Here is a 21,114-nt window from a genome sequence, read left to right as displayed (position 1 = left end):
TTTGAGGCTGTCAAACGGATGAGTCTACCCAGCCCAGGGGCTGGCCCTTTGGTACGGCACCAGCTGACCCATTTACCAGGCTCTGGATGCCGTGCGCAGGACCCCGGCAATAGCAGACCTGGCCACCTGTAACTTTTTTTTTTTTTTTTTTGGTTTTTCGAGACAGGGCTTCTCTGTGTAGCCTTGGCTGTCCTAGACTCGCTTTGTAGACCAGGCTGGCCTCGACCTCACAGGGATCCACCTGCCTCTGTCTCCCGAGTGCTGGGATTAAAGGCGTGCGCCACCACCGCCCGGCCCACCTGTAACCTTTATCACGGAACTGTGGAAAGGCCCGCTCCACACAGGAGAAAACTGAGGCCCAGAGACGCAAAGCCCCAGACTACACAGAGTAGGGACTTGAAAGGAGGCAGTCACTTCTGGGGGGTTCTACCCTGTGCCTACTAGGGCCAGGGTGATGCTGGGCAAAGGGGTACCCTATACTGTGGAATGCTTTCCTCAAAACAAGGTCAGGGGTCTATCTAGAAGTGGGGTGCAAGCTAGCCTGTGCAGCTAAAAGAAGGAGCAGAGATCCCAGGCGGCTGGCGGGGGGCGGGGGTGGGGGGCGGAGGGTGGAGGGGACCAGGCAGCCGCGGGGGGTGGGGGGGTGTCACTATGCAAATTGGGGAACAAAGGGTTTGATTGTAGGGAATTGGGAAGGGCTGGCCAGGGACCTGCCACTGCATCTGGACCACACTCCACAAAGCTGGATGCCCCACCCACAGGGACCCAGCTGAGCCTGGTGGCACAAATCAGTCAGCACTCGGGAGGCTGAGGCAGGAGGACCACCCAAGCTCAAGGCCAGAGCTGCGTCATGAGATCTTGTCTTCCTAGGTCATTTTCTGCGTATGAGGGTTTTGCTTGCATTTATGTGAGGTCAGAACGCAGCATCCGAGCCTCTGGAACTGGAGTTACAGAGAGCTACAGTGAGCCACTAGGTTGGGTGCTCGGTTCTCAGCAGCACCAACAAGCGCTTTCAGCTCCTGAGCCACCTTGTCTCATGCTGAGAAGCCTTGTCTCAGGGGCGGGGGATTTGGAGGGATGGCTCAGCAGTTAACCGGGCTTACTGCGCTTGCAGCGGCCTGGATTCAGCCTGCAGGAGCACAGAATCCACCTGGGTCTGGGTGCTTGCTGTCGTGGCAGAGTCTACACGAGACCAGACCGAGGTGGCAGGGTGAGGCTGCACTCACTGTGTCCTGCTGGGCCGAGGGCAGACTCGGACTTGTTGGCTGGCAGAGCCCGTGAGCTGAGCCAGGTGTCCCCAGGGCTCACAGGTGGGGGTGGGTGCGGGGTTGGGGTGTGTGTGTGTGTGTGTGTGTGATAAGTCACTGCACAGATCTGTTTCCACATGAAGAAACTTTATTGAACATTTGCCATCTGGGTGATGCCCTAATGTCCCTCCATTCCCATCCTGAGGTCATGAGACCCTCCGGCACGTGTGACTTCCTGGGGGGCGGGGCCTGTGAGCTCCAGCTTCAAGGCCCCTCCCCCCTAAGGTGAGCACTTGGACGGGGGCCCAGCTGCACGCTCTCCCGAGGTTGAGGTCGGGTCAGGGCAAGGCGCCCCCATCCGCAGTCCTCAGGACTTCTGGATTATGACCTGGAATTTACCTGGAACGTAAGGGCCAGGACAGAAAGGCGGTGAACAGGCTAGCTGCTCACCCTGCTCTGCACCAGCAGCCTGGGTGGCCCTGGCACAGTGTGTGGGTCACAGGGCACCGCCCCACCCAACTGGCCCGCATCCCAGACCATGGGGGAGCCCAGGGGCAGGTGGCTGACCGTGTAGGAGGCAGGAGGGTTGGCCTGAGCTCCTGACATGTCCTGGTCATTTCAGCCCAGCCCAGGCCCCCACAGTGGCAGGCAGGGGTGGCAGCTGTCTATGGTGGTGTGTGTGTGTGTGTGTGTGTGTGTGTGTGTGTGTGTGTGTGTGTGTGTGACATCTCAGGCCCAGCTATGCCCTGTGGGGTTAAGATCATAGCAGACGGGTGGTGAAAGTTCACTCTTCAGAGCCATCAGAAACCTGGCCAGGGCATCTTAACAGTCCCACTGGGGTCTGTCCCCACTTGTTCTCTTAGGGGCACCCCCAGGGATGCAGGCTGGGGTACCTGTTTCTGGGCTTCAAGTGCCATGTCAGACGGCCCCTTCCCAACACTGATGGGGGACCAAGGATGGGGAAAGTCCCAACAGCGTTTAGGGGGACGCAAAGCACCCCCCCCCCGTGACTTACAGGCGGGCAGGGAAGCCACGGAGGCGGTGACCAGGCTCTGGAGACCCAGTGTATGGAGAGCGCCGCACAAAAGGCCGCAGGTGAAGGCCAGGAACTGGGATGGAGGGGGGACACACAGACAGACCACTGTGGGGAGAGGGGAGGACAGGCCCCAGCCCCAGGAGAGGCCTAGCAGGGGGTGGGCAGATGGGCATGTCCGGTCCTTCCCTCAATACCTTGGGGGCTTCCTCTAGATACTGCGCTCCTGAGCCCATGGTGGCAAGGAGGGGGAAACTGTTGTCCTGTAACACATAGGTCCCCTGGCAACAGAAAAGACCGCGGGGGGGGGGGGGGGCTGGGCGCTGCTAGAAGAAACAAAAGACCCCCTCCCCCAACACCCTCACAAACCCAGCATCCAATCCCTGGGAGGCACGGAGGCCCTGGGCACCCAGGAGCGTGTGGGCTCTCCTAGGGGCCGCGTGACCTCTTAGGAAGCAGCCCCCGCCTGTCAGGGGTGCTGGGAGACGCGGGAGCCCCGGCCCTTTAAGTGGTGGCGGGGAAAGGGCGCAGCGTGGGTGTTCAATAGGAACTACCACAAGCCCGGGGCAAGAATCGTCATGTCAAGGCCACTAGCAGCCCCGTGTGAGGCTTACTCCTCGGAGGCAGGCTGACGTTGAAAGAACAGCCCCTGCCACCCCACGGCAGCCCTGGCTTCTCTCAGGGGCTCCGCAGAGAAGGGACAGACGGGAATGGCCGCCTAGGGTCCTTGCTTTCTAAGTCCCCAGTGTGCCCGCTGTGACGTTCCCTTGTGGGGTTTTCCCTGCTGCCCCTAGCCTGGAAGGCAGGTGCCGGGCTGGGCCAGGCCACACACGCACCTGGTGGTTGGTGCGGAGTCCGTTCATGTGCTTTTGGAACATGGCTGCCCACAGGTCTTTGCACAGGAACTTGAGGGCATCCAGCTCCTCCCTAAAGGCCAGCGTCTCTCGGGGCAGCCTGCGTGAAGGTGTGGAACGAAGCCAGGCCCACCAGGTGCATGCGTGGGCCCGTGAAACCTTCCCCACCCTAAGGTCTTACCAGCAGGAACCCCGGCTTCAGGTCTGCCCACCCTCCCAGGCAGGGGGAGAAGGCAGGTGGGGCGGACTCTCACCTCTCAGCCAGAGCCTGGCCCACGCGGAAGCCCAGGCCCTCCAGGACCGACAGGCTTTTCTTCTTTCCCTAGAAGGCCGAGAAATGGAGTCTCAGGAAGACACAGACAGGGTCCTTGCCCAGTTCCCTTGGCCAGGAAGGGAGGCTGTTTCCAGATCCTTCTGTCATTGGTTTCCTGCCCAGGCTGAGTCCCTGAGCCCAGCCCTCTTGTCTGTCCCCTCCCCCACCCGTGTTGTCCCTGTGAGGTTGGGGGCTTAGCTGACAATTTCCCCTAGGCCAACAGTGGCCAGCAAACACTCAACCAGAGAAGGGAGGAGGCAGGGGCTCAGGGAAATGCCCCCCCTTTTTAAAACTTTTTTTTTTGAGGGTTTCTCTGTGTAGCCTTGGCTGTCCTGGAGTTGTTTGTTTTATAGACCAGGCTGGCCTCGAACTCACAGCAATCCGCCTGCCTCTGCCTCCTTAGTGCTAGGATTAAAGGTGTGCGACTCCCCCCGCCCCCCATGCTTTTTGTCTTCATTGTGGGGGGCAGGAGCTAAGGCAGGCTGCACTTCCTGGGTAGAAACGGGCTCTGAAGGGTTAAAAACCTACCCAGGCCCACTGCAGCCCTGCAACCACTTGGGGCAGCTACAAAAACACAGTCTCACACAGTTACAAAGAAGGGTTGGGGGTGCGGTTCAGTCTTAAGGTACCCACCTAGTACGACTGAGGATCCCACCCGAATCGCACCACATTCAAACAAAATGTTTGCTGTCAGCTCGGCGGCAAAGTGGGGCCTGGGTGAAGGCCACCTGCCTTTCAAAGCAAGGGGTGCCAGGCACGGTGGTGCAAGCCTATGAGCCCAGCATGGGGGGGTGGGGGGGTCGCTGAGGAGGAAGGATCAGAGGCAGAGGCCAGCTGGGGCTACATATGGAGACCCTGTCTCAATCTTCCTGCCCTCCCTACCAAAAAAGGTGGGTGTGGTAGTGCAGCTCTTTAATCCCAGCACTTAGAGGCAGAGGCAGGGTAGTGAATCGCTGTGAGTTCCAGGTCATCCTGGTCTACAAAGGGAGTCCAGGACAGCCAGGCCTACATAGAGAAACACCATCAAGAAAGAAAGAAAGAAAAGAAAAGATCAGGTACATACAGAAAAAGTACTAATTGACTTAACTGTTGTGAGCAGGGCATGATGGTACATGGCTGTGATCCAAGCACTAGGGAGGCTGAGGCAGGAGCATGGACACTAGTGTCAGGCTACTCTGAGCCAAAAAGTGAGACCTTGTCTCAAAGTGAAACGAAAAAAGTTTTGTTCATTTCTAAGTAGAATTGTGGCCCCAGAAGGCCAAGCACAGAGAAACAGAGAAACCCTGTCTCAAAAAACAAAACAAAAAACAACATAAAGCGAGCCAGCAAAATGTCTCTGTGGCAAAGGTGCGTGCTGCCAAGCCTGAAGACCTGAGTCTGGGGTCTCACGTGGTAGGAGACAGTGACCACCAGAAGTTGTCCTCTGGCCGGGTGCAGTGCTGCACACCTTTACTCTCAGCACCCAGGAGGCGGAGCAGGTAACTGTGCGGTTGAGGCTAAGCCTGGACCACAGGGTGAGTCCGTTTCAAAACCAACAAGGGGTCTCTGAAAATCCAACCAACCAACCAACCAAAAAACCACTACCCGAGGAGCCAAGCCTCACCCAAACAGGCAGAGATAATATGGTTTCCCCTAGGAAGATGGTGGGGTGCTCTGCTGACTTCCTCCAACACAGCCTAGGAGAGAAGGGCAGAAGACAGATGCTGGCGTGGTAGGGCCCCCCGAAACTGCAGGGTGGCACACAGGAGATGCCTGTTGCATCACTCGCCCTTGTGCTGGTATTATCTGGTGCTCTGATTGCCCGTGTTGAGATACACCCCAACACTTCCTGCATGGAGAGGGGGTCAGGAAGACGGGGTGACGCTGAATGTCTGCATCTCGTAAAAGGAAGGTAGCCCTGGTAGCCGTCCCTTGGGATCCTGGGGGCAATTCAAGCCCCAAATCAACTTAAGTCTTACTGTGACATCCAGCACAGCATCTCTGTGTCCATCAAGGGAGGTGACAGCCCCTGGCCAATGTGAATGAAGCCGTTAGCTGGAGGAGAACCCGGTAAAAGAGGTGGCTGTCTTCCAAGGCTCTAGAACCTAAAACGGCCTGGTAATCGGTAAGCCTGGGGACCCTGGTGGGCACTGGGTCACATCTGTCTCCCAGTCAGGATTCCCTACTGTGACAAAAAAAAAAAAAAAAAAAAAAGTCCAACTCTCTGGGGGTGACGGGTACCCAGAAGGAGCCCCGAGACACCCTGGTTGCAGATGCACGGCAGGCCCACCAGCCCAGCCAGGAGCACAGAGGGGCCCGAGGAGTCGCCAGCAAGCTCGGGGTCTCCTTCCCCAGACTTCACATGCCCTGGGATGGATGGACATCCTGGATGTGTGATACGGTGGCCTCAGTGGCCTCCCTGTGAAACGAAGCTCAAGGCACTACCTACTCACAGTGATGGTGACAGAGACACAGCTGCTCTCATGCCCTGACTCCTCTAGCCTGTCCCTGAGTGAGGGCCAATTAAGTATCTGTGGAACTGAAAAGACCTGGAGTGTCAAGGTCAGGGGTCAGGGGTCAGGGGGTGAGGAGGCCACAGAATGCAGGGGGAAGGGGCCAGGAAAGACGGACAGAGGGAGAGAAACTCCTACCACAGCCGTCTCACAGCCTCCACAGGCTCTTCCATATTTTGAGTCTTTTATTCTCCCGGAGGAGACAAAGGGGGGACTCTACTGCCCCTATGAACAGACCAGAGCCCGGGCAGTCTGACAGTGCTGGCCACAAGATCATGGCTGGAACGAACAGGAGGTAATACATAGAGAAAGAGTGCTGGGACAAGTAAGATCGGGGTCGGCACAGACGGCACTCGGTATAAAGCAAAGAGCACTTGCGTCGGGCAGGCCCCTAAGCGTGGACAGATTCTGGAGGTGAGGAACTGAGTCTTTGTTTTTGACTGTCCCCAGGGCCTGGGCAGCTTCCAAAACAAGGACTTCCATCCAGAGCCTCAGTCCTGAAAACCAAGACAAGTCCTTTGACTCAGGTGCTGTGCTGAGAACAAAGCACTTGTCCTCCAGAGATAAAAATCGCGAAAGTCCCTTTTATGAAATAGTGTTTGCATATAGCCCACACACACCTTCCCACAGACCTTGCTTTGTCTTGTGCTGAGGGCAGAGACTAGGCCCTCACTGGGGGATTCTAGGCAGGGGCTCTACCACTGAGCCACGCCCCCAGCCCCTCACTGGGGGATTCTAGGCAGGGGCTCTACCACTGAGCCACGCCCCCAGCCCCTCACTGGAGGATTCTAGACAGGGGTTCTACTACTGAGCCACGCCCCCAGCCCCTCACTGGGGGATTCTAGGCAGGGGCTCTACCACTGAGCCACGCCCTAGTCCTCTCTAGATGATTATAATGCTAATACAATGTAATTGCTACATAGTTATACCATACTGTTCAGGAAGTTTTTAAAAAATGTTTGTAAATAATCATTACAGATGTAATTAAGAAAAAAAAAATCTCGGGGCTGGAGAGATGGCTCAGAGGTTAGGAGGTTAAGAGGTCCTGAGTTCAATTCCCAGCAACCACATGGTGGCTCACAACCATCTATAATGAGATCTGGTGCCCTCTTCTGGAGTGCAGGCACACACGCGGGAAGAATACTGTATAAATAATTAAGAAAAAAAAAATCTCTGCCTCCAATTCCAGCACTTGGCAAGTGTAGGCAGGAAGATCATGTGTTTGCGGCTAGAAAAGTGTATGAAGTGAGAGGCCTTGACTCCATGGGTTGTAGCCCTCTGGCGTGCGAGACCCCCATCATACAACAATTGGAGGCACAGCATGCAAACCAGACACAGGAGGGCCCGAGTTCCCTCCAGAGGCGCATTTCACAAGTCAGAGAAGGAATAAGAAGAGAGTGTGAGGCCGGGCGTGGTGGCGCACGCCTTTAATCCCAGCACTCGGGAGGCAGAGGCAGGCGGACCGCTGTGAGTTCGAGGCCAACCTGGTCTACAAAGTGAGTCCAGGACAGCCGAGGCTACGCAGAGAGACCTTGTCTTGAAAAACTAAAAAAGAAAAAAGAAAAAGAAAAAAAAAAAAGAAGAGAGTGTGGAGATTTAGTTTGGTGTCTGCACGCCTGTTAATCCCAGCACTTTCCCGGCGGAGGCAGGAGGATCATCAGGAACCAGACTCTAGGCTAGACAGTGAACACCTGCTTCAAGGTGGGGGTGGGGGTGACGGCTGCTCAAGGACGAAAGAAGATAAGGGGGGGGGGGGGAGGCAGAGCAGTCTCTACAGCAGCTCTTGCCCTCCCACACACAAGGATAAGAAGGAAGCCATGACAGCCGCCATGTAGCTTATAAAGACAGGGAACTTCCTGAGACCTGATGCTCAGGCCACACACTCCCACCAACTCTGCGATCTCAGCGGTGGGACCCCAGCACAGAAACAGTCCGTGGCTGCAGATGGAGTTACGAGGACGACCCCACCCCCCACCCTCCCCAAGCTCACACCTCGGTGGACGCACAGAAAGCTATTTCAAACCCTTTATTGAGAGTCAAGGTGACACAGAACACCTCCCATCCCCCCATCTCACCAAAGAAGCCTCTTCATGGCCCGGATAAAAGGGTCTGGCTGACCTCCCTGGCATGGGGTGGAAGACCATGGGAGTGCGAACCCCAAGACAGTGGTAGGAACTATTATGGACTGCAATATTTCGGTGATCGCAGCGCAAACCCTCCACAGCACCGGGTGGGGTCTTTACTCTCTCCAGGGGCAAATGCATACCCAAAAGCCCACTGTGTGCTGGGGTGTAGCGCCATCAGCACAGACTTTATCCCAGGCTCACATGGAGCACATAGGCAGAAGGGACAGAGATGGGGTACGGTTAGGGTGCATTTTCTAAGGAGGAAACGGAAGGATAGGGAGATTAAAATGTCGACTTGCACAATAGCAGCTAATTACCGTAATTACCCAAGGCTCACCAGGCCCTGCCCCGAGTCATCTTGCACCGCCTCAGCAATGACCGGCCAGGAAGGCTCGATCGCACCCCAACTTCTCTCCACGGAGAAGTCACCCCCGAGGCCACGGCGTGCCGCTCACCACTGAGCCAGGGTCCGGGTCCGGGGCCCACAGCTCCGCCACCATCTCGGTGTGCAGAAACTCGAACAGCACCGCGTCCGCCATGCACCGCCGCGCGCCCCACACGCCCAGCCATCGCTTCCGGCTCCTATTGGTCAGCCGAGAAGGCAGGCCCGATCTGATTGGTGCCCTGACGTAGCCCCGCCTCCCCCGCTGCGAGCGAAGACAGGGAAACGAGGGGGGCGGGTCCAACGAGCCCATTCATTGGCCACGCACGTGAGCGTCTTCCGCCCTTACTTCGCTTCCCTCGCCGTTTCCGGGTCTTCGGGCGTCCCCATTGGCTGAGTCTCTGGTTCGTGTGACGGTCCAAGTTAAAAAAAAAAACAAAGACAAAAACAAAAACAAAAAAACCATGCGTCCCACAGAAATTTCCTAAAATAAATTAATAAATAGATAAATAAACCCACAGCACGGAAGCAGCTTTGCCTAGCCGCCTTACTATTGGCCGGGCCTCGGATCACGTGACCCGACGCGGCGCAAACGCTTCACTTCCGCCAGGCTGCGGATCCCTCGGGCTCGGCGCTTCGCAGACCTGGTAGGGCCTTCCGGGCCTGTGGTGTCGGGGGGCGGGGGGGGGGGGGACTCCCGTTAGTGTCGTCTCTGGGCGGGACCGGGGGGGGGAGGTGGCCGGTGTCGTCCGTTCTGTGTCCGCCCTGGTGCCTGTGCGCCCTGTTAGCTGGCCTGGAGGGCGTGGCCCGTGCTGGCGGACTCTGGGAACTCTTGGTTACAGGTCTTTTCTAAAAAAAAAACCCTATTTTATTATTGTCGGTATTTATTTTTGAGACAGGGTCTCAGTGTAGCTCTGGATGGCCTTGGACAGTGGTAGCCCAGGCTGGCCTCGAACTCACGAGAGATCTGCCTGCCTCTGCCTCCCGTGCTGGGGATTAAAGGCGTTGTCGTGGCTTTAGGTTTACTCCACTGTGCGCGTGCGTGCGTGCATGCGTGAGCTTCCACAGCACGCGCGGACAAGTCAGGCGGCAGCTCGGGGGGCCTCAGTCAGCTCCCTCCACCCTATGGGTCCCCGGGGGATCGAACTCATGGCGCCAGGCTTGGCTGCAGGCGCCTTGCCCACGGCAGGAGCCATCTCGCGGGACCTAGTCCCCAAGGCTTTGCTTGGGCGGGTCCTCGGTTTCCCCGGCGTGCGCGCGCGCGCGCACACACACACGCACACACACACACACACACACACACACACACACGCACACACGCACACACGCATGACACTTCAGATGCAGGATTCCGATCCCTGTGTACAAGAGGAAACTGAGGCCGAGCCGGGACTGGCTGGGGGTGGCGGTTGGAGGGACGAGCGCTCCGCAGCTCATTTCCCCGCGCCCTCCTCTTCTCCAGCTCCCTCGCCATGGCGTCGATCCGGGGTCGGCGGCGGAGGCCGGGGACGGTGGTGCCGGGGGAGGCGGCGGAGACCGACTCGGAGCTGTCTGCATCCTCGTCGGAGGAGGAGGAGCTATACCTGGGTCCCTCGGGCCCGACGCGCGGCCGCCCCACGGGGTTGCGTGTGGCCGGGGAGGCGGCGGAGACCGACTCGGAGCCCGAGCCCGAGCCGGAGCCCACGGCCGCGCCGGGAGACCTGCCCCCGCTCGTGGTGCAGCGCGACGCGGTGGAGACCTGGGGCTCGGAGGAGACCCCTGCCGTAGCGCCTGCGCGCTCGCTGCTGCAGCTCCGGCTAGCCGACAGCCAGACGCGCCTGGACCACGACGTGGCGGCCGCGGTGAGCGGCGTGTACCGCCGGGCGTGCCGCGACGTGGCCACCCTGGCGGGGAGGCTGGCGGCCGCCCAGGCCACGGGGCTGGCTGCCGCCCACAGCGTGCGCCTGGCGCGCGGGGACCTCTGCGCGCTCGCCGAGCGCCTGGACATCGTGGCTGGCTGTCGCCTGCTGCCGGACATAAGAGGGGTGCCGGGCGTGGAGTCCAATCCGGACCCGGGACCGAGAGCCTAAGCTGACGCTCTGCCACTTGCTGCTGGTCATTTCTGGCCCCTTGTGGCATCCGGACTCTGTCTTTGATCCTGGATCACCACCCCCTCCGGTGCGCGGTAGAGTTTGGTTTGTGGCGACAAGGAGCCGAGTGCTGGCATCTTCATTGGTTTCGCCCCGTTGTATTCTTAGCACAATTCTGGGATTTCCCCCCGACCCCCACCTCCCCAAGATTCGGTGCAGATTTAATGGACATCAAATAATTTAGCTTCTCACCCCTCGCTGTTTCCTAAATCCAGCTTTACTCTTAGACTAGGCTGGAGTTAGCTTGCTTTGGGGGAACCTCCCTGGGTCTAGGCTGGGGTGTGGGGCCTCCCTCAAGTCATTCCCCAAATGATGAGCACGCCTGACCCAAGGAGACCTTCCTCCTACACACACCACAGACCACTGTGGCCACGTGCGAACCCAACTAGGCCAGGGTTGTAACCCTAACTCTGACTGACACCCATCAGGCGCTTGGGTGTGGGGCAGCGCCCCCTGGTGTTCTGGTCGCTGTAAGACGACGACTCCACAAATACAAACCTACCACTGAGTAGGTTTCTGGATGCTAAAAGGACTCGGATTTGTGACCCCTGTGGGCACCGGGGATAGCAGTTTCTTTGTGCTTGTATGGCTTTTTTAAATCTCTTGACCCTGTTCACGTCCACCCCCTTTCGTCTCCGTGTCAGTGAGGATCCCCCTGGCCTTACACGGAAGGGAACCGGGGTGGTGGGTAAGATCAGCTCGGTGCTATTGTGTGCGCCGAGAGTGCGGGCAGTCCTGGGTTCAGTTCCTAGTACCACCCCGCTCCGAAAGGAACAAAGAAGCTGGAACATTCTTAGTTATCTCTGTCTCTTTCACAATTTCCCCTCCTTGAGCAGGGCGTGGAGGAAGGCTACACAGAGAAACCGGCTCGAAACACAAACAAAACGAAACAAGTCGTGTATGTGTGTGTGTATGCGCGCACACACTTACACACAAATACACACACGCGCTTGCCCATGGATGTACACGTGGAGGTTAAAGGTTAACATGGGGTATCTTGCTTCTCTCCCTTAGTATGTGTGCTATATGCAGGTGTGCCTGGGTGTGTGCAGGTGTTCCTGTGCCAGCCTGGAGATATGCTCAGCTTGCAAGGCCCTGTCCCCTCCGGAAGCTCTGCTGTGACTGCCGGCAAAAGAGCAGCACAGCTGGGCTTGCTGACCTTTGACTTCCCTTGCAGAAGGGAGGGGATAAGGAGGCCGTGCCACCTCGTGGTGGTGACAGACACCTTTAATCCCAGCACTCGGGAGGCAGAGGCAGGCGGATCACTGTGAGTTCGAGTCCAGCCTGGTCTACAAAGCGAGTCCAGGACAGCCAAGGCTACACAGAGAGACCCTGTCTCGAAAAACCAAAAAATAAAAATAAATAAATAAATAAGGCCGTGCCACCGCACCTGTGTCCAGGCGCGCAGTTATCTGTAGCTCTGCCCTAGCTCCACCTGTGTCAGGGAGTGGACAGATGCATACAGGTTGAGAGGACCAGGGAGGGAGTTCCATGCACACAGCTATGGGGAAGCCATTATCCCTACTGCATGTGTGTGAGCGTGCGTGCATGTATGTGTGTGTGCGCGCGCGTGCGTGTGTGCAGACCTTCCAGTGGGGCTGGCTCTGCTCATAACCCCTCCTTTCTTGCTCTATAACTAAGCCTAATAAACTCTCTGCATCCCTTGAGTAAACTTTGGTGGGATGATGGGCTGGAGAGATGGCTCAGCAGTTGGGAGCACTGACTGTTCTTCCAGAGGACCCGGGTTCAATTCCCAGTACGCACATGGCAGCTCCCAACTGTCTGTAACTCCAAAATCTGACACCTGTAGACATACAATACACATAAAAAAAAATTGGTGGGATGGTCTGTCACTGGGACCGGAGGAGAGGGACAGGCATTGATTAGTCTCCTGGGAAGGAATTTGAGCTTGGGGTTGACATAGCAACGTCATCCTCTGTCTGCATATCGGCATTATTATTGGTTGTTAGTATTACTACTTGGGACAGTCTCACCAAGCCTAGTATTCAGGGTCTCAGCTGGCCTGGCTGGGCTGCAGTCCTGGGGATCCCCCCTCTTGGCAGCCCTGGACAAGGCTGGAGGCAAAAATTAGAGTGCTCAGTTGGTTAAGAACAGAGGTGAGAGCTGGGCAGTGGTGGCGCACGCCTTTAATCCCAGCACTCAGGAGGCAGAGGCAGGTGGATCGTTGTGAGTTCAAGGCCAGCCTGGTCTACAAAGTGAGTCCAGGACAGCCAAAGCTAACACAGAGAGACCCTGTCTGGAAAAACTAAAAACAAACCAAAAATACAAGAACAGAAGTGAGAGCCAGGCTGTAATCCCAGCACTCAGGAGACAGAGGCAGGCAGATCGCTGTAAGTCTGAGGCTAGCCTGGTCTACAAAGTTAGTTTGGGGCTGGACCTGGGTGTGTACAACTTGGAGGTGAACCAGCCCATAGGCAGCACCTATAACTGGTGCTGGGATCTAGCCTGGGCTAGGGGAGAGCCAGACGGGGTGGGGCCGAGGGCCTGAGCCCACCCCCTTATCCCTTCTCAGGAGCAGGAGCACAAAGTGCCTGAGATCTGTGTACGCACCGGGTGTCCCCGTCTGTGTAGGTGGCAGCCCATGCCAATCTCCTGCGTGTGCGTGGTATCTCTGAGTCGATTTTCCCCAGAAGGCTGGAGTGACCCGGCATTCCTCGCTTGCACAGTGAACACTGTAGGTGCATCTGTAGATTCCAAGGCCTGGTTGCTCCACAGTATCGGGTAATACTAACCTTAAAGGGCAGACTGCGCCAGATGTCTGGGCCGCTCCCTGGCTCTCTGCCGCCCTCTGTCGGAGATCCCGAGAAGACACACGGTAACAAACCGCTGTCCTCAGTGAGCGGCCACCGCCATAACCCTTCATAGTCTCTGGTTCTAATTTGTCAAGAATTACTTACCTGAAGGCGGGCAGTGGTGGCCCACGCCTTTAATCCCAGCACTCGGGAGGCAGAGGCAGGTGGATCGCTGTTAGTTTGAGGCCAGCCTGGTCTACAAAGCGAGTCCAGGACAGCCAAGGCTAGCCCAGAGAGACCCTGTCTCGAAAAACCAAAAAGAAAAAAAAAATTACTTACCTGGAATGGCGGACAGCACTGCCTCCTGGAGCGTATGGATGATCTGAAAAAAAAATTTTTTTTTTTTTTTTTGGAGTGGGTGAGGGCAGAGTCTCCTGTATTCCAAGCTGGCAAGAAGGTCTCTGGGGATAAATTTGAGTTCCTTGGGCCACCACCCTTGGCTGCTCTGCCTGCATGTACACCCAGAGGCCAGAAGAGGGCACCAGATCTCATTATAGATGGCTGTGAGCCACCATGTGGTTGCTGGGAATTGAACTCAGGACCTTCGGAAGAGCAGTCAGTGCTCTTAACCTCTGAGCCATCTCTCCAGCCCTACCTCTAATTTATATACATAACATAATGCACACATGCATACATACACACGCATGCACAAACACATACATACATATTTGGTGTTTTGAGACAGGGGTTCTCTGTGTTAGCCCTGGCTGTCTTGGAACTCACTGTGTAAACCAGGCTGGCACTTTGCCCCTGCCTCTGAGTGATGGGATTAAAAGTGGCACAACCACACCCAGCTTTATTTTAATTTTTTTAAATGTTATTTCTGTGGGTGTTTTGCCTGTGCATATGTATGTGTTCCGTGTGCATGCCTGGTGCCTGAGGAGGCCAGAAAAGGACGTCAGATCCCCTGAGCCTAGAATTACAGATAGTTGTGAGTGGCTCTGTGGGTACTGAGACTCGAACCTGTGTCCTCTGGAAGAGCAGCCAATGCTCTTAACTGCTGAGCCATCTCTCCAGCCCCAGGAGGATGTCTATTTTTTAAATTGTTCCGTGAGTACACTTAGGGCAACAGCTGGAGCCAACTAGAAAACCCTGTCTATTAAAAAAAAATTTTTTTTTTAGTGTGTGTCTGTATGTGTGTTTGTGTGGGTACATGTGTTTATGTGTGTGTTATGTATGTGTTTGTGTGGATGTGCATCTCTGTGTGTGTGTGTATAAAATCGTGTCCACCTGTGTATGTGCAGGCACTGGTGCGCCACAGTGCCTATGAGCTCAGAGGTCAACCTTGGGTGTTGGTCCTTAATTTCTACCATGTTTGAGGCAGGGGTCTTTGGTTCATTGCTGCCCGTACCAGGTTAGCTGAGCCACAAGTCCCCGGGAATTCCCCTGCCTCTGCCTCCTGTCTCACCAAAGGAGTGCTTCTTGTAGATTCCCCGTGCCTGGATTTACGTGAGCTCCCTGAGGATTTGCACTCCGGTCCTCACACTTGTGATTCTTCACTTAGCACCCTTGCTCTGACATCCTAGACTCTCCTTTGGAGTGAATCGTCTCTACCTATGACTGACCAATGATGACCCACAGGGACTACAGCACTGGCTCACACAAGGCATGGGCCCCTCAGGACACCGAGGCCACGGTCTCCCTGCTCAGGCTCTGTGCTTCCCTGATGCACCTCTCCCTGATGCACTTCTCCCTGATGCGCGTCTCCCTGATGCACATCTCCCTGATGCACATCTCCCTGATGCACCTCTCCCTGATGCGCGTCTCCCTGATGCGCGTCTCCCTGATGCTCTTCTCTCTATGCACATCTCCCTGATACGCTTCTCCCTGATGCACTTCTCCCTGATGCATGTCTCCCTGATATGCTTCTCTCTGATGCACTTCTCCCTGATGTGCGTCTCCCTGATGCACATCTCCCTGATGCGCGTCTCCCTGATGCACATCTCCCTGATGCACATCTCCCTGATGCACATCTCCCTGATGCACCTCTCCCTGATGCGCGTCTCCCTGATGCTCTTCTCTCTATGCACATCTCCCTGATACGGTTCTCCCTGATGCACTTCTCCCTGATGCATGTCTCCCTGATATGCTTCTCTCTGATGCACTTCTCCCTGATGTGCGTCTCCCTGATGCACATCTCCCTGATGCACGTCTCCCTGATGCACTTCTCCCTGATGCGTGTCTCCCTGATGCACATCTCCCTGATGCACGTCTCCCTGATGCACATCTCCCTGATGCACGTCTCCCTGATGCACGTCTCCCTGATGCGTGTCTCCCTGATGCACATCTCCCTGATGCACGTCTCCCTGATGTGCTTCTCCCTGATGCACATCTCCCTGATGCACATCTCCCTGATGCGCTTCTCCCTGATGCACGTCTCCCTGATGCACGTCTCCCTGATGCACGTCTCCCTGATGCGCTTCTCCCTGATGCGCTTCTCCCTGATGCACGTCTCCCTGATGCACGTCTCCCTGATGCACGTCTCCCTGATGCGCTTCTCCCTGATGCACGTCTCCCTGATGCACATCTCCCTGATGCACATCTCCCTGATGCACGTCTCCCTGATGCACGTCTCCCTGATGCACGTCTCCCTGATGCACGTCTCCCTGATGCACGTCTCCCTGATGCACGTCTCCCTGATGCACGTCTCCCTGATGCACATCTCCCTGATGCACGTCTCCCTGATGCATTTCTCCCTGATGCACGTCTCCCTGATGCAGTTCTCCCTGATGCACATCTTCCTCTTTACCCTGCCTCTGTCCTGGAATGCCAGGGTAATATGCTGGCACCACCACACTGGGTGTGTGTTTCTCAGTAAATAATTTTTTAAAACATTTCTTTATTTTTTTGTTTTTCAAGACAGGGTTTCTCTTGTAGCCTTGGCTGTTCTGGACTCTCTTTGTAGACCAGGCTGGCCTCGAACTCACAGAGATCCACCTGCTTCTGCCTCCCAAGTGCTGTGATTAAAGGTGTGCGCCACCACGCCTGGCCTAAAAATTTTTTTAAATTATTTATTCAGATTACATCCCGATTTTTATCCCACTTGTATCTTCCTCTACCCCTCCCCCCTTCTTTTGCCCTATTCCCTTCCCTTAGACCTGCGACAGAAGGTCGCAGCCTATCAGGTCTCATGCAGACAGCCTGCTTCCCCTTCCTCTGAGTGCTGCCAGGCTTTGAAGAAACAATGCTGCATTTATGCTATGGAATACTACTCAGCTATTAAAAGCCAGGGAATCCTGAAACTTGCAGGCAAATGGATGGAAGTAGAAATGATCATCCTGAGTGAGGTAACCCAGACCCAGAAATAGTTAATTTTGTCCAAAAGAAATGTAAGTAACCCTAAGACTGAAGAGCCAGCTTGTGTTTATCCACATTGCTGTCGTGTCTTGGGCTCCCACATTTCCATCTGGCAGCTCTTCCTCCCGCCCCAGGCCTTCCTGTCGTCCACAGGCGGTCGCTGCAGATATGTTCCCGAACCTTTGGTATGTCTGGATATCCTATTTTGTCTCTGTCTTTTAAAAAATTAGTTAATTAACTAATTAATGAATTAATTGGGTCTCGAGATGGTTCTGTAACTAAGGGCGCCTGCCAACACACCACACCTGAGTTGGATCCCTGGATTTTACACAATAAGGAACCCACTCTTTTTTTTTTTTTTTTTTTTTTTTTTTTTGAGGCAGGGTTTCTCTATGTAGCCCTGGCTGTCCTGGAACTCACTCTGTAGACCAGGCTGGCCTCGAACTCACAGCGATCTGCCTGCCTGGGATTAACTAAAGGCGTGCGCTACCACGCCCTGTAGCACACAAGTGGAAGGTGGGGTATACCACCTTTCAGGTCTGTAAGCAGAGGTCTATGTGGCACCCATACATACACACATAAAAAAAAAAGTGACACAAATATTTAAAGGGCAAGGTTGGAAGGCTGAGAAAAAAATGAATAAAAAAAGCAAGCTGCGGCTAGATACTGTTTATAATATTGCAATATTGCGAAGTATCTTCTCTGACCATAGCGGAAATCAAAATTGAGAGGCTGTCTTAAAACACCACAAGTATTTGGAAAGTAAATACCCCGGAGGTCAAAACGGAAGTTTAAAAAAAAAAAAAGAGAAAGAGAAAGAAAGAAAGAAAAGAAATTATATAAAACTAAATGATAAAGAAAATAAGACCAGGGCACTTGCGGTGAGATGGCTCAGTGGGCAGGGATGGAGGGGGGGATGGGGTGGAGACTCCTCAGTGGATAAAGATGCCCCCAAACCTGATGCTCAAAGTCTGATTCCTGGGACCCAGGAGATGAAAGGGGAGAACCCGCTCCAGGAAATTGTCTCTGACCTCAGCCGTTTGCACGCAATCCATAATAAATAAATAACTAAAATAACAAAACAAAAACCAGGCGTTGGGGTTCAGGCCTGATGCTCTTCATACTTGGAACGTGGAGGCAGGAGGATCAAGGCCAGCCTCAGCTGAGTACAGACCACCAAAGACTCTAAATCCAAACAGACCTCCGCTTACCTGAAAGGCGGTATACCCCTCCCTGCTCGTGGGTGCTCTGGGGCACAGTGGGCAAACACCGGGAAGTGTCCTTAGGGTTCTGAACAGTGACGTAGCCACCTACACATAGATAGGAAGTTTGCAGAATACTTAAGGTCAAAACATAGAGGTCACTTCCAATCTTTTGGGGGATAAATTTTATTTATTTGTTTGTTTATTTAGTGCAAACGCACAGGTTTCTGAAATTTCTTCCATGAGGGAGTCGTAAGCAGTGTCTACCTCCTCCCAGTGACAAACTGAGGGCACATTTTTCCAAAGTTCACCTGGGGAGCCAGAAATTTTATTAGGCTTCCTTACAGAGCCTGGGTGAGGGGGCTACGGGCAGTAGCTACGCTGGGAGGGCTGCCCCGCCCCCCATCCCCGCCCCAGGAATGGAGAGGCCCTCAGGGCTGTGTAGACGTAGCCCCCCAGGCCCCCAGGCCCCCAGGCCTTTCTAGGCATGTACCACTCCTCAAGGCCACAGCATTTAGGGCAGAATTGCACACAACTGGCTGGCAGGGGCTGCTGGACATTCGGTGGGCGGGGGGGGGGGGGGGGGGGGGGGAGGATCCCCTTACGTTTCCTCTGCAAGGGAAGGCCAGCAGTCATCAAACCCAGATGTGGTGATGTTTTGTGTCTGCCCAAGCTCTGGAAGAAATTTGGCTTGTTAGATGCTCTGAAAGAAGGCACAGAAGGAAGGCACAGCCGGTAAGGGTTACGGCCTGTTTGGTGAAGTCTGAGGTTCAAACTGTGGTTGTAAGACACTGCAGCAAGTGCCTTCACCAGGCCCCAGTCTGCAGGCTTTAATCACATACACGGTATTCACCTTACGGCCACCTCAGACGCCGCTGTACCACTTGCCCCTTGGTGTCTTGAGATTCCTCCAACAACCATGATGTTAGCCAAGTGCTTTACCACTGAGCCACGTCCCCAGCTCCTCACTGGGGGATTCTAGGCAGGGGCTCTACCACTGAGCCACGCCCCCAGCTCCTCACTGGGGGATTCTAGGCAGGGGCTCTACCACTGAGCCATGCCCCCAGCCCCTCACTGGGACATTTCAGGTAAAGGTGTAGCCACTAAATTACACCCTTGACTTGCTTCTTTGAGATAGGACTAGCTTTCAAATCCAAACTCTCCCATCGCAGCCTCTGGCATGACAAGACATCTGGCTGCAGCTGTCTTTGGATCCTGGCTCCAGTTTGTTGATGGAGTGAACAATTGTGGCCCCACATCCAGTCAGAGAGGAAAGCTGAGAAGTCAGTGTCTTCCGTCTTCCATTTATTTTACCAGCATTGGTCAAGCCCATCGGAGCCAAAACTCGCTCTGTATTTGGCATCACCAGTTCACTTCTTTTTTTAAAAAAATATTTATTTATTTTATTTATTGCATATGAGTGCTTTATCTGCAGAAGAGGGTATCAGATTACATTATAGATGGTTGTGAGCCACCATGTGGCTGCTGGGAATTGAACTCAGGACCTCTGGAAGAGCAGGTGGCGCTCTTAACCACTGAGCCATCTCTCCAGCCCCACCAGTTCACTTCTGTTATGGTGATATTTTCTTTTTTGTAAAGATTTATTTATTATTATGTATACAGTGCTGTCAGCATTTACACCTGCAGGCCAGAAGAGGGCATCAGATCACATTATAGATGGTTGGGAACCACCGTGTGGTTGCTGGGAATTGAACTCAGGACTTCAGGAAGAGCAGTCAGTGCACTTAACCTCTGAACCATCTCTCCAGCCCTAGGGTGATATTTTCAAAGCTAATCTGAATTGCATCTGGTTCTAGTCTCTCTGTCTCTCTTTAAAGATTTATTTATCATTTAACAGGGTTTGGTTGTTTTATTTTGAGGCAGGGTTTCTCTGTGTAGCCCTGGCTGTCCGGGAACTTACTCTGTAGATCAGGCTGGCCTTGAACTCAGTGAGATCCACCTGCCTCTGCCTAGTGCTGCAATTAAAGGTATGCGCCAGCATTGCCTGGCTTCATAGAACAGTTTTTTGTTTTGTTTTGTTTTTTGTTTCTTTGAAACAGGGTCTCTCTGTGTAGCCCTGCCTGTCCTGAATTCACTTTGTAGCCCATGCTGGCTCAGAACTCATTATGCAGACCAGGTCAGCCCCCAACCCAGAATTCTCTTACTGAGCATCCCAAGTTGGGTTGTTTTTTTTTTTCGAGACAGGGATTCTCTGTGTAGCCCTGGTTGTCCTGGCAGAGCTCTGTGAGTTCGAGGCCAGCCTAGTTCCAAGATGCAGTTATGCAGAGTTCCAGGACAACCAGGGCTACACAGAGAAACCCTGTCTCCAGAAAGAAATCATTATATTCTAGGGCTGGGGTCTTGGCTCGGGAGACAGCACTTACTTGTCTAATACACCAGGGATATTGACACACGCCAGTAATTTGAGCCCGAGGCAGGAGGATCAGAAGTTTGAGGTTGTCCTCATCCACAGAGTTCAGATCCAGCCTAAGCTACCTGAGACACCCCCCCCCCCAAATCTGGACAAACAAAACAGTATGGTTGGTCTTGGAGACAGGAGGCTGGCAGATCTGTGAGTTCAAGGCCAGCCTGGTCTACATAGTAAAACCTTATCAAAAAGTGCAGTGGCATTCTACATTGAACTTGTTATTACATAGTGTATGTGTGTGTGTGTGTGTGTGTGTGTGTGTGTGTATGTGTGTATGTGTGTGTGTGAAGGTCAGGACACTTAGGGCTCCGTCTTCTCCAGCATGTGGGTCCTGGGATCCCACTCGGGTCTGTTAAGCCATCTCACTGATTCCACACACACCCGTTTTCTGTGGGGTGGAGTCCAGCCTGGCCTTAATACACTTCTGTATTTTCTGCCTCAGCACCTGACTGCTGGGAACCACACCCCCTGCTGCGGCTAGCCTGAGGAGAAAGCTCCTTTTTTAAAAAAAATTTTAATTTTTTTATTTTATGTCTACGGGGGCTCTGTTTTCACGCGCATCTGAAGAGGGAATCAGATTTCATTGTAGATGGTCGTGAGCCACCACGTGGTGGCTGGGTATTGAACTCAGGACCTCCAGAAGAGCGGACAGTGGTGCCCTTAACTGCTGAGCCATCTTTCCAACCCTGAGGAAACCACGTTTGAATGGTGAGATAATAGAAAGCCACATTTGAATGAGATTGCAGGGCAAAAAAAAAAAAAAAAAAAAAAAAAAAAAAAGACAAAAGATGACCACAC

At 54.4% G+C, this 21,114-nt stretch overlaps 2 protein-coding genes and 1 long non-coding RNA gene across 4 annotated transcripts in view; 1 reads left to right on the top strand and 2 right to left on the bottom strand.

Moving 5' to 3' along the window:
* The window catches only part of LOC311591622, a 306,130-nt gene extending 305,845 nt beyond the window's left edge, over positions 1-285 (bottom strand). Inside the window, exon 1 of the long non-coding RNA XR_014777148.1 lies at positions 242-285. This is a non-coding gene — a long non-coding RNA (uncharacterized lncRNA). The remainder of the gene's footprint in view (positions 1-241) is intronic.
* Positions 286-1,377: 1,092 nt separating this feature from the next.
* TRAPPC6A (trafficking protein particle complex subunit 6A) lies at positions 1,378-8,660 on the bottom strand. Of its 2 annotated transcripts, XM_084770677.1 has the most exons (7): positions 8,521-8,647; positions 3,389-3,456; positions 3,117-3,234; positions 2,478-2,561; positions 2,263-2,356; positions 2,141-2,186; positions 1,378-1,646 (listed from the first exon to the last, which is right to left on the bottom strand). In XM_084770677.1, the coding sequence occupies exons 1-7, from the start codon at positions 8,602-8,604 to the stop codon at positions 1,643-1,645; spliced, it is 498 nt and encodes a 165-aa protein (XP_084626803.1). In that variant the 5' UTR covers positions 8,605-8,647; the 3' UTR covers positions 1,378-1,642. The 2 variants fall into 2 exon arrangements, with proteins under 2 accessions (XP_084626803.1, XP_084626802.1); XM_084770676.1 differs by lacking the exon at positions 2,141-2,186 and having other exon boundaries at positions 8,521-8,660.
* A 225-nt stretch (positions 8,661-8,885) lies between these two features.
* On the top strand, positions 8,886-11,082 carry BLOC1S3 (biogenesis of lysosomal organelles complex 1 subunit 3). The gene is made up of 2 exons (XM_084770678.1): positions 8,886-9,094; positions 9,910-11,082. Exon 2 carries the CDS (start codon positions 9,920-9,922, stop codon positions 10,514-10,516), a length of 597 nt encoding a protein of 198 aa, XP_084626804.1. The 5' UTR covers positions 8,886-9,094; positions 9,910-9,919; the 3' UTR covers positions 10,517-11,082.
* Positions 11,083-21,114: the final 10,032 nt, after the last annotated feature.

Source organism: Acomys minous (assembly GCF_964271855.1).
Source record: "Acomys minous genome assembly, chromosome: 20".
Classification (NCBI taxonomy): Eukaryota; Metazoa; Chordata; class Mammalia; order Rodentia; family Muridae; genus Acomys; species Acomys minous.
The sequence above is the reverse complement of the archived record's forward strand: the minus strand, read 5'-3'. Positions and strand labels throughout refer to the sequence as shown.

Coding starts and splice junctions, on each gene's coding strand:
- TRAPPC6A (XM_084770677.1), bottom strand. CDS start 8,604: ATGGCGGACGCGGTGCTGTTCGAGTTTCTGCACACCGAGATGGTGGCG. Junction 3,457..8,520: donor ACCCGGACCCTGGCTCAGTG/GTGAGCGGCACG, acceptor TCGGCCTTCTAG/GGAAAGAAGAAAAGCCTGTC. Junction 3,235..3,388: donor GGCCAGGCTCTGGCTGAGAG/GTGAGAGTCCGC, acceptor ACCTTCACGCAG/GCTGCCCCGAGAGACGCTGG.
- BLOC1S3 (XM_084770678.1), top strand. CDS start 9,920: ATGGCGTCGATCCGGGGTCGGCGGCGGAGGCCGGGGACGGTGGTGCCG.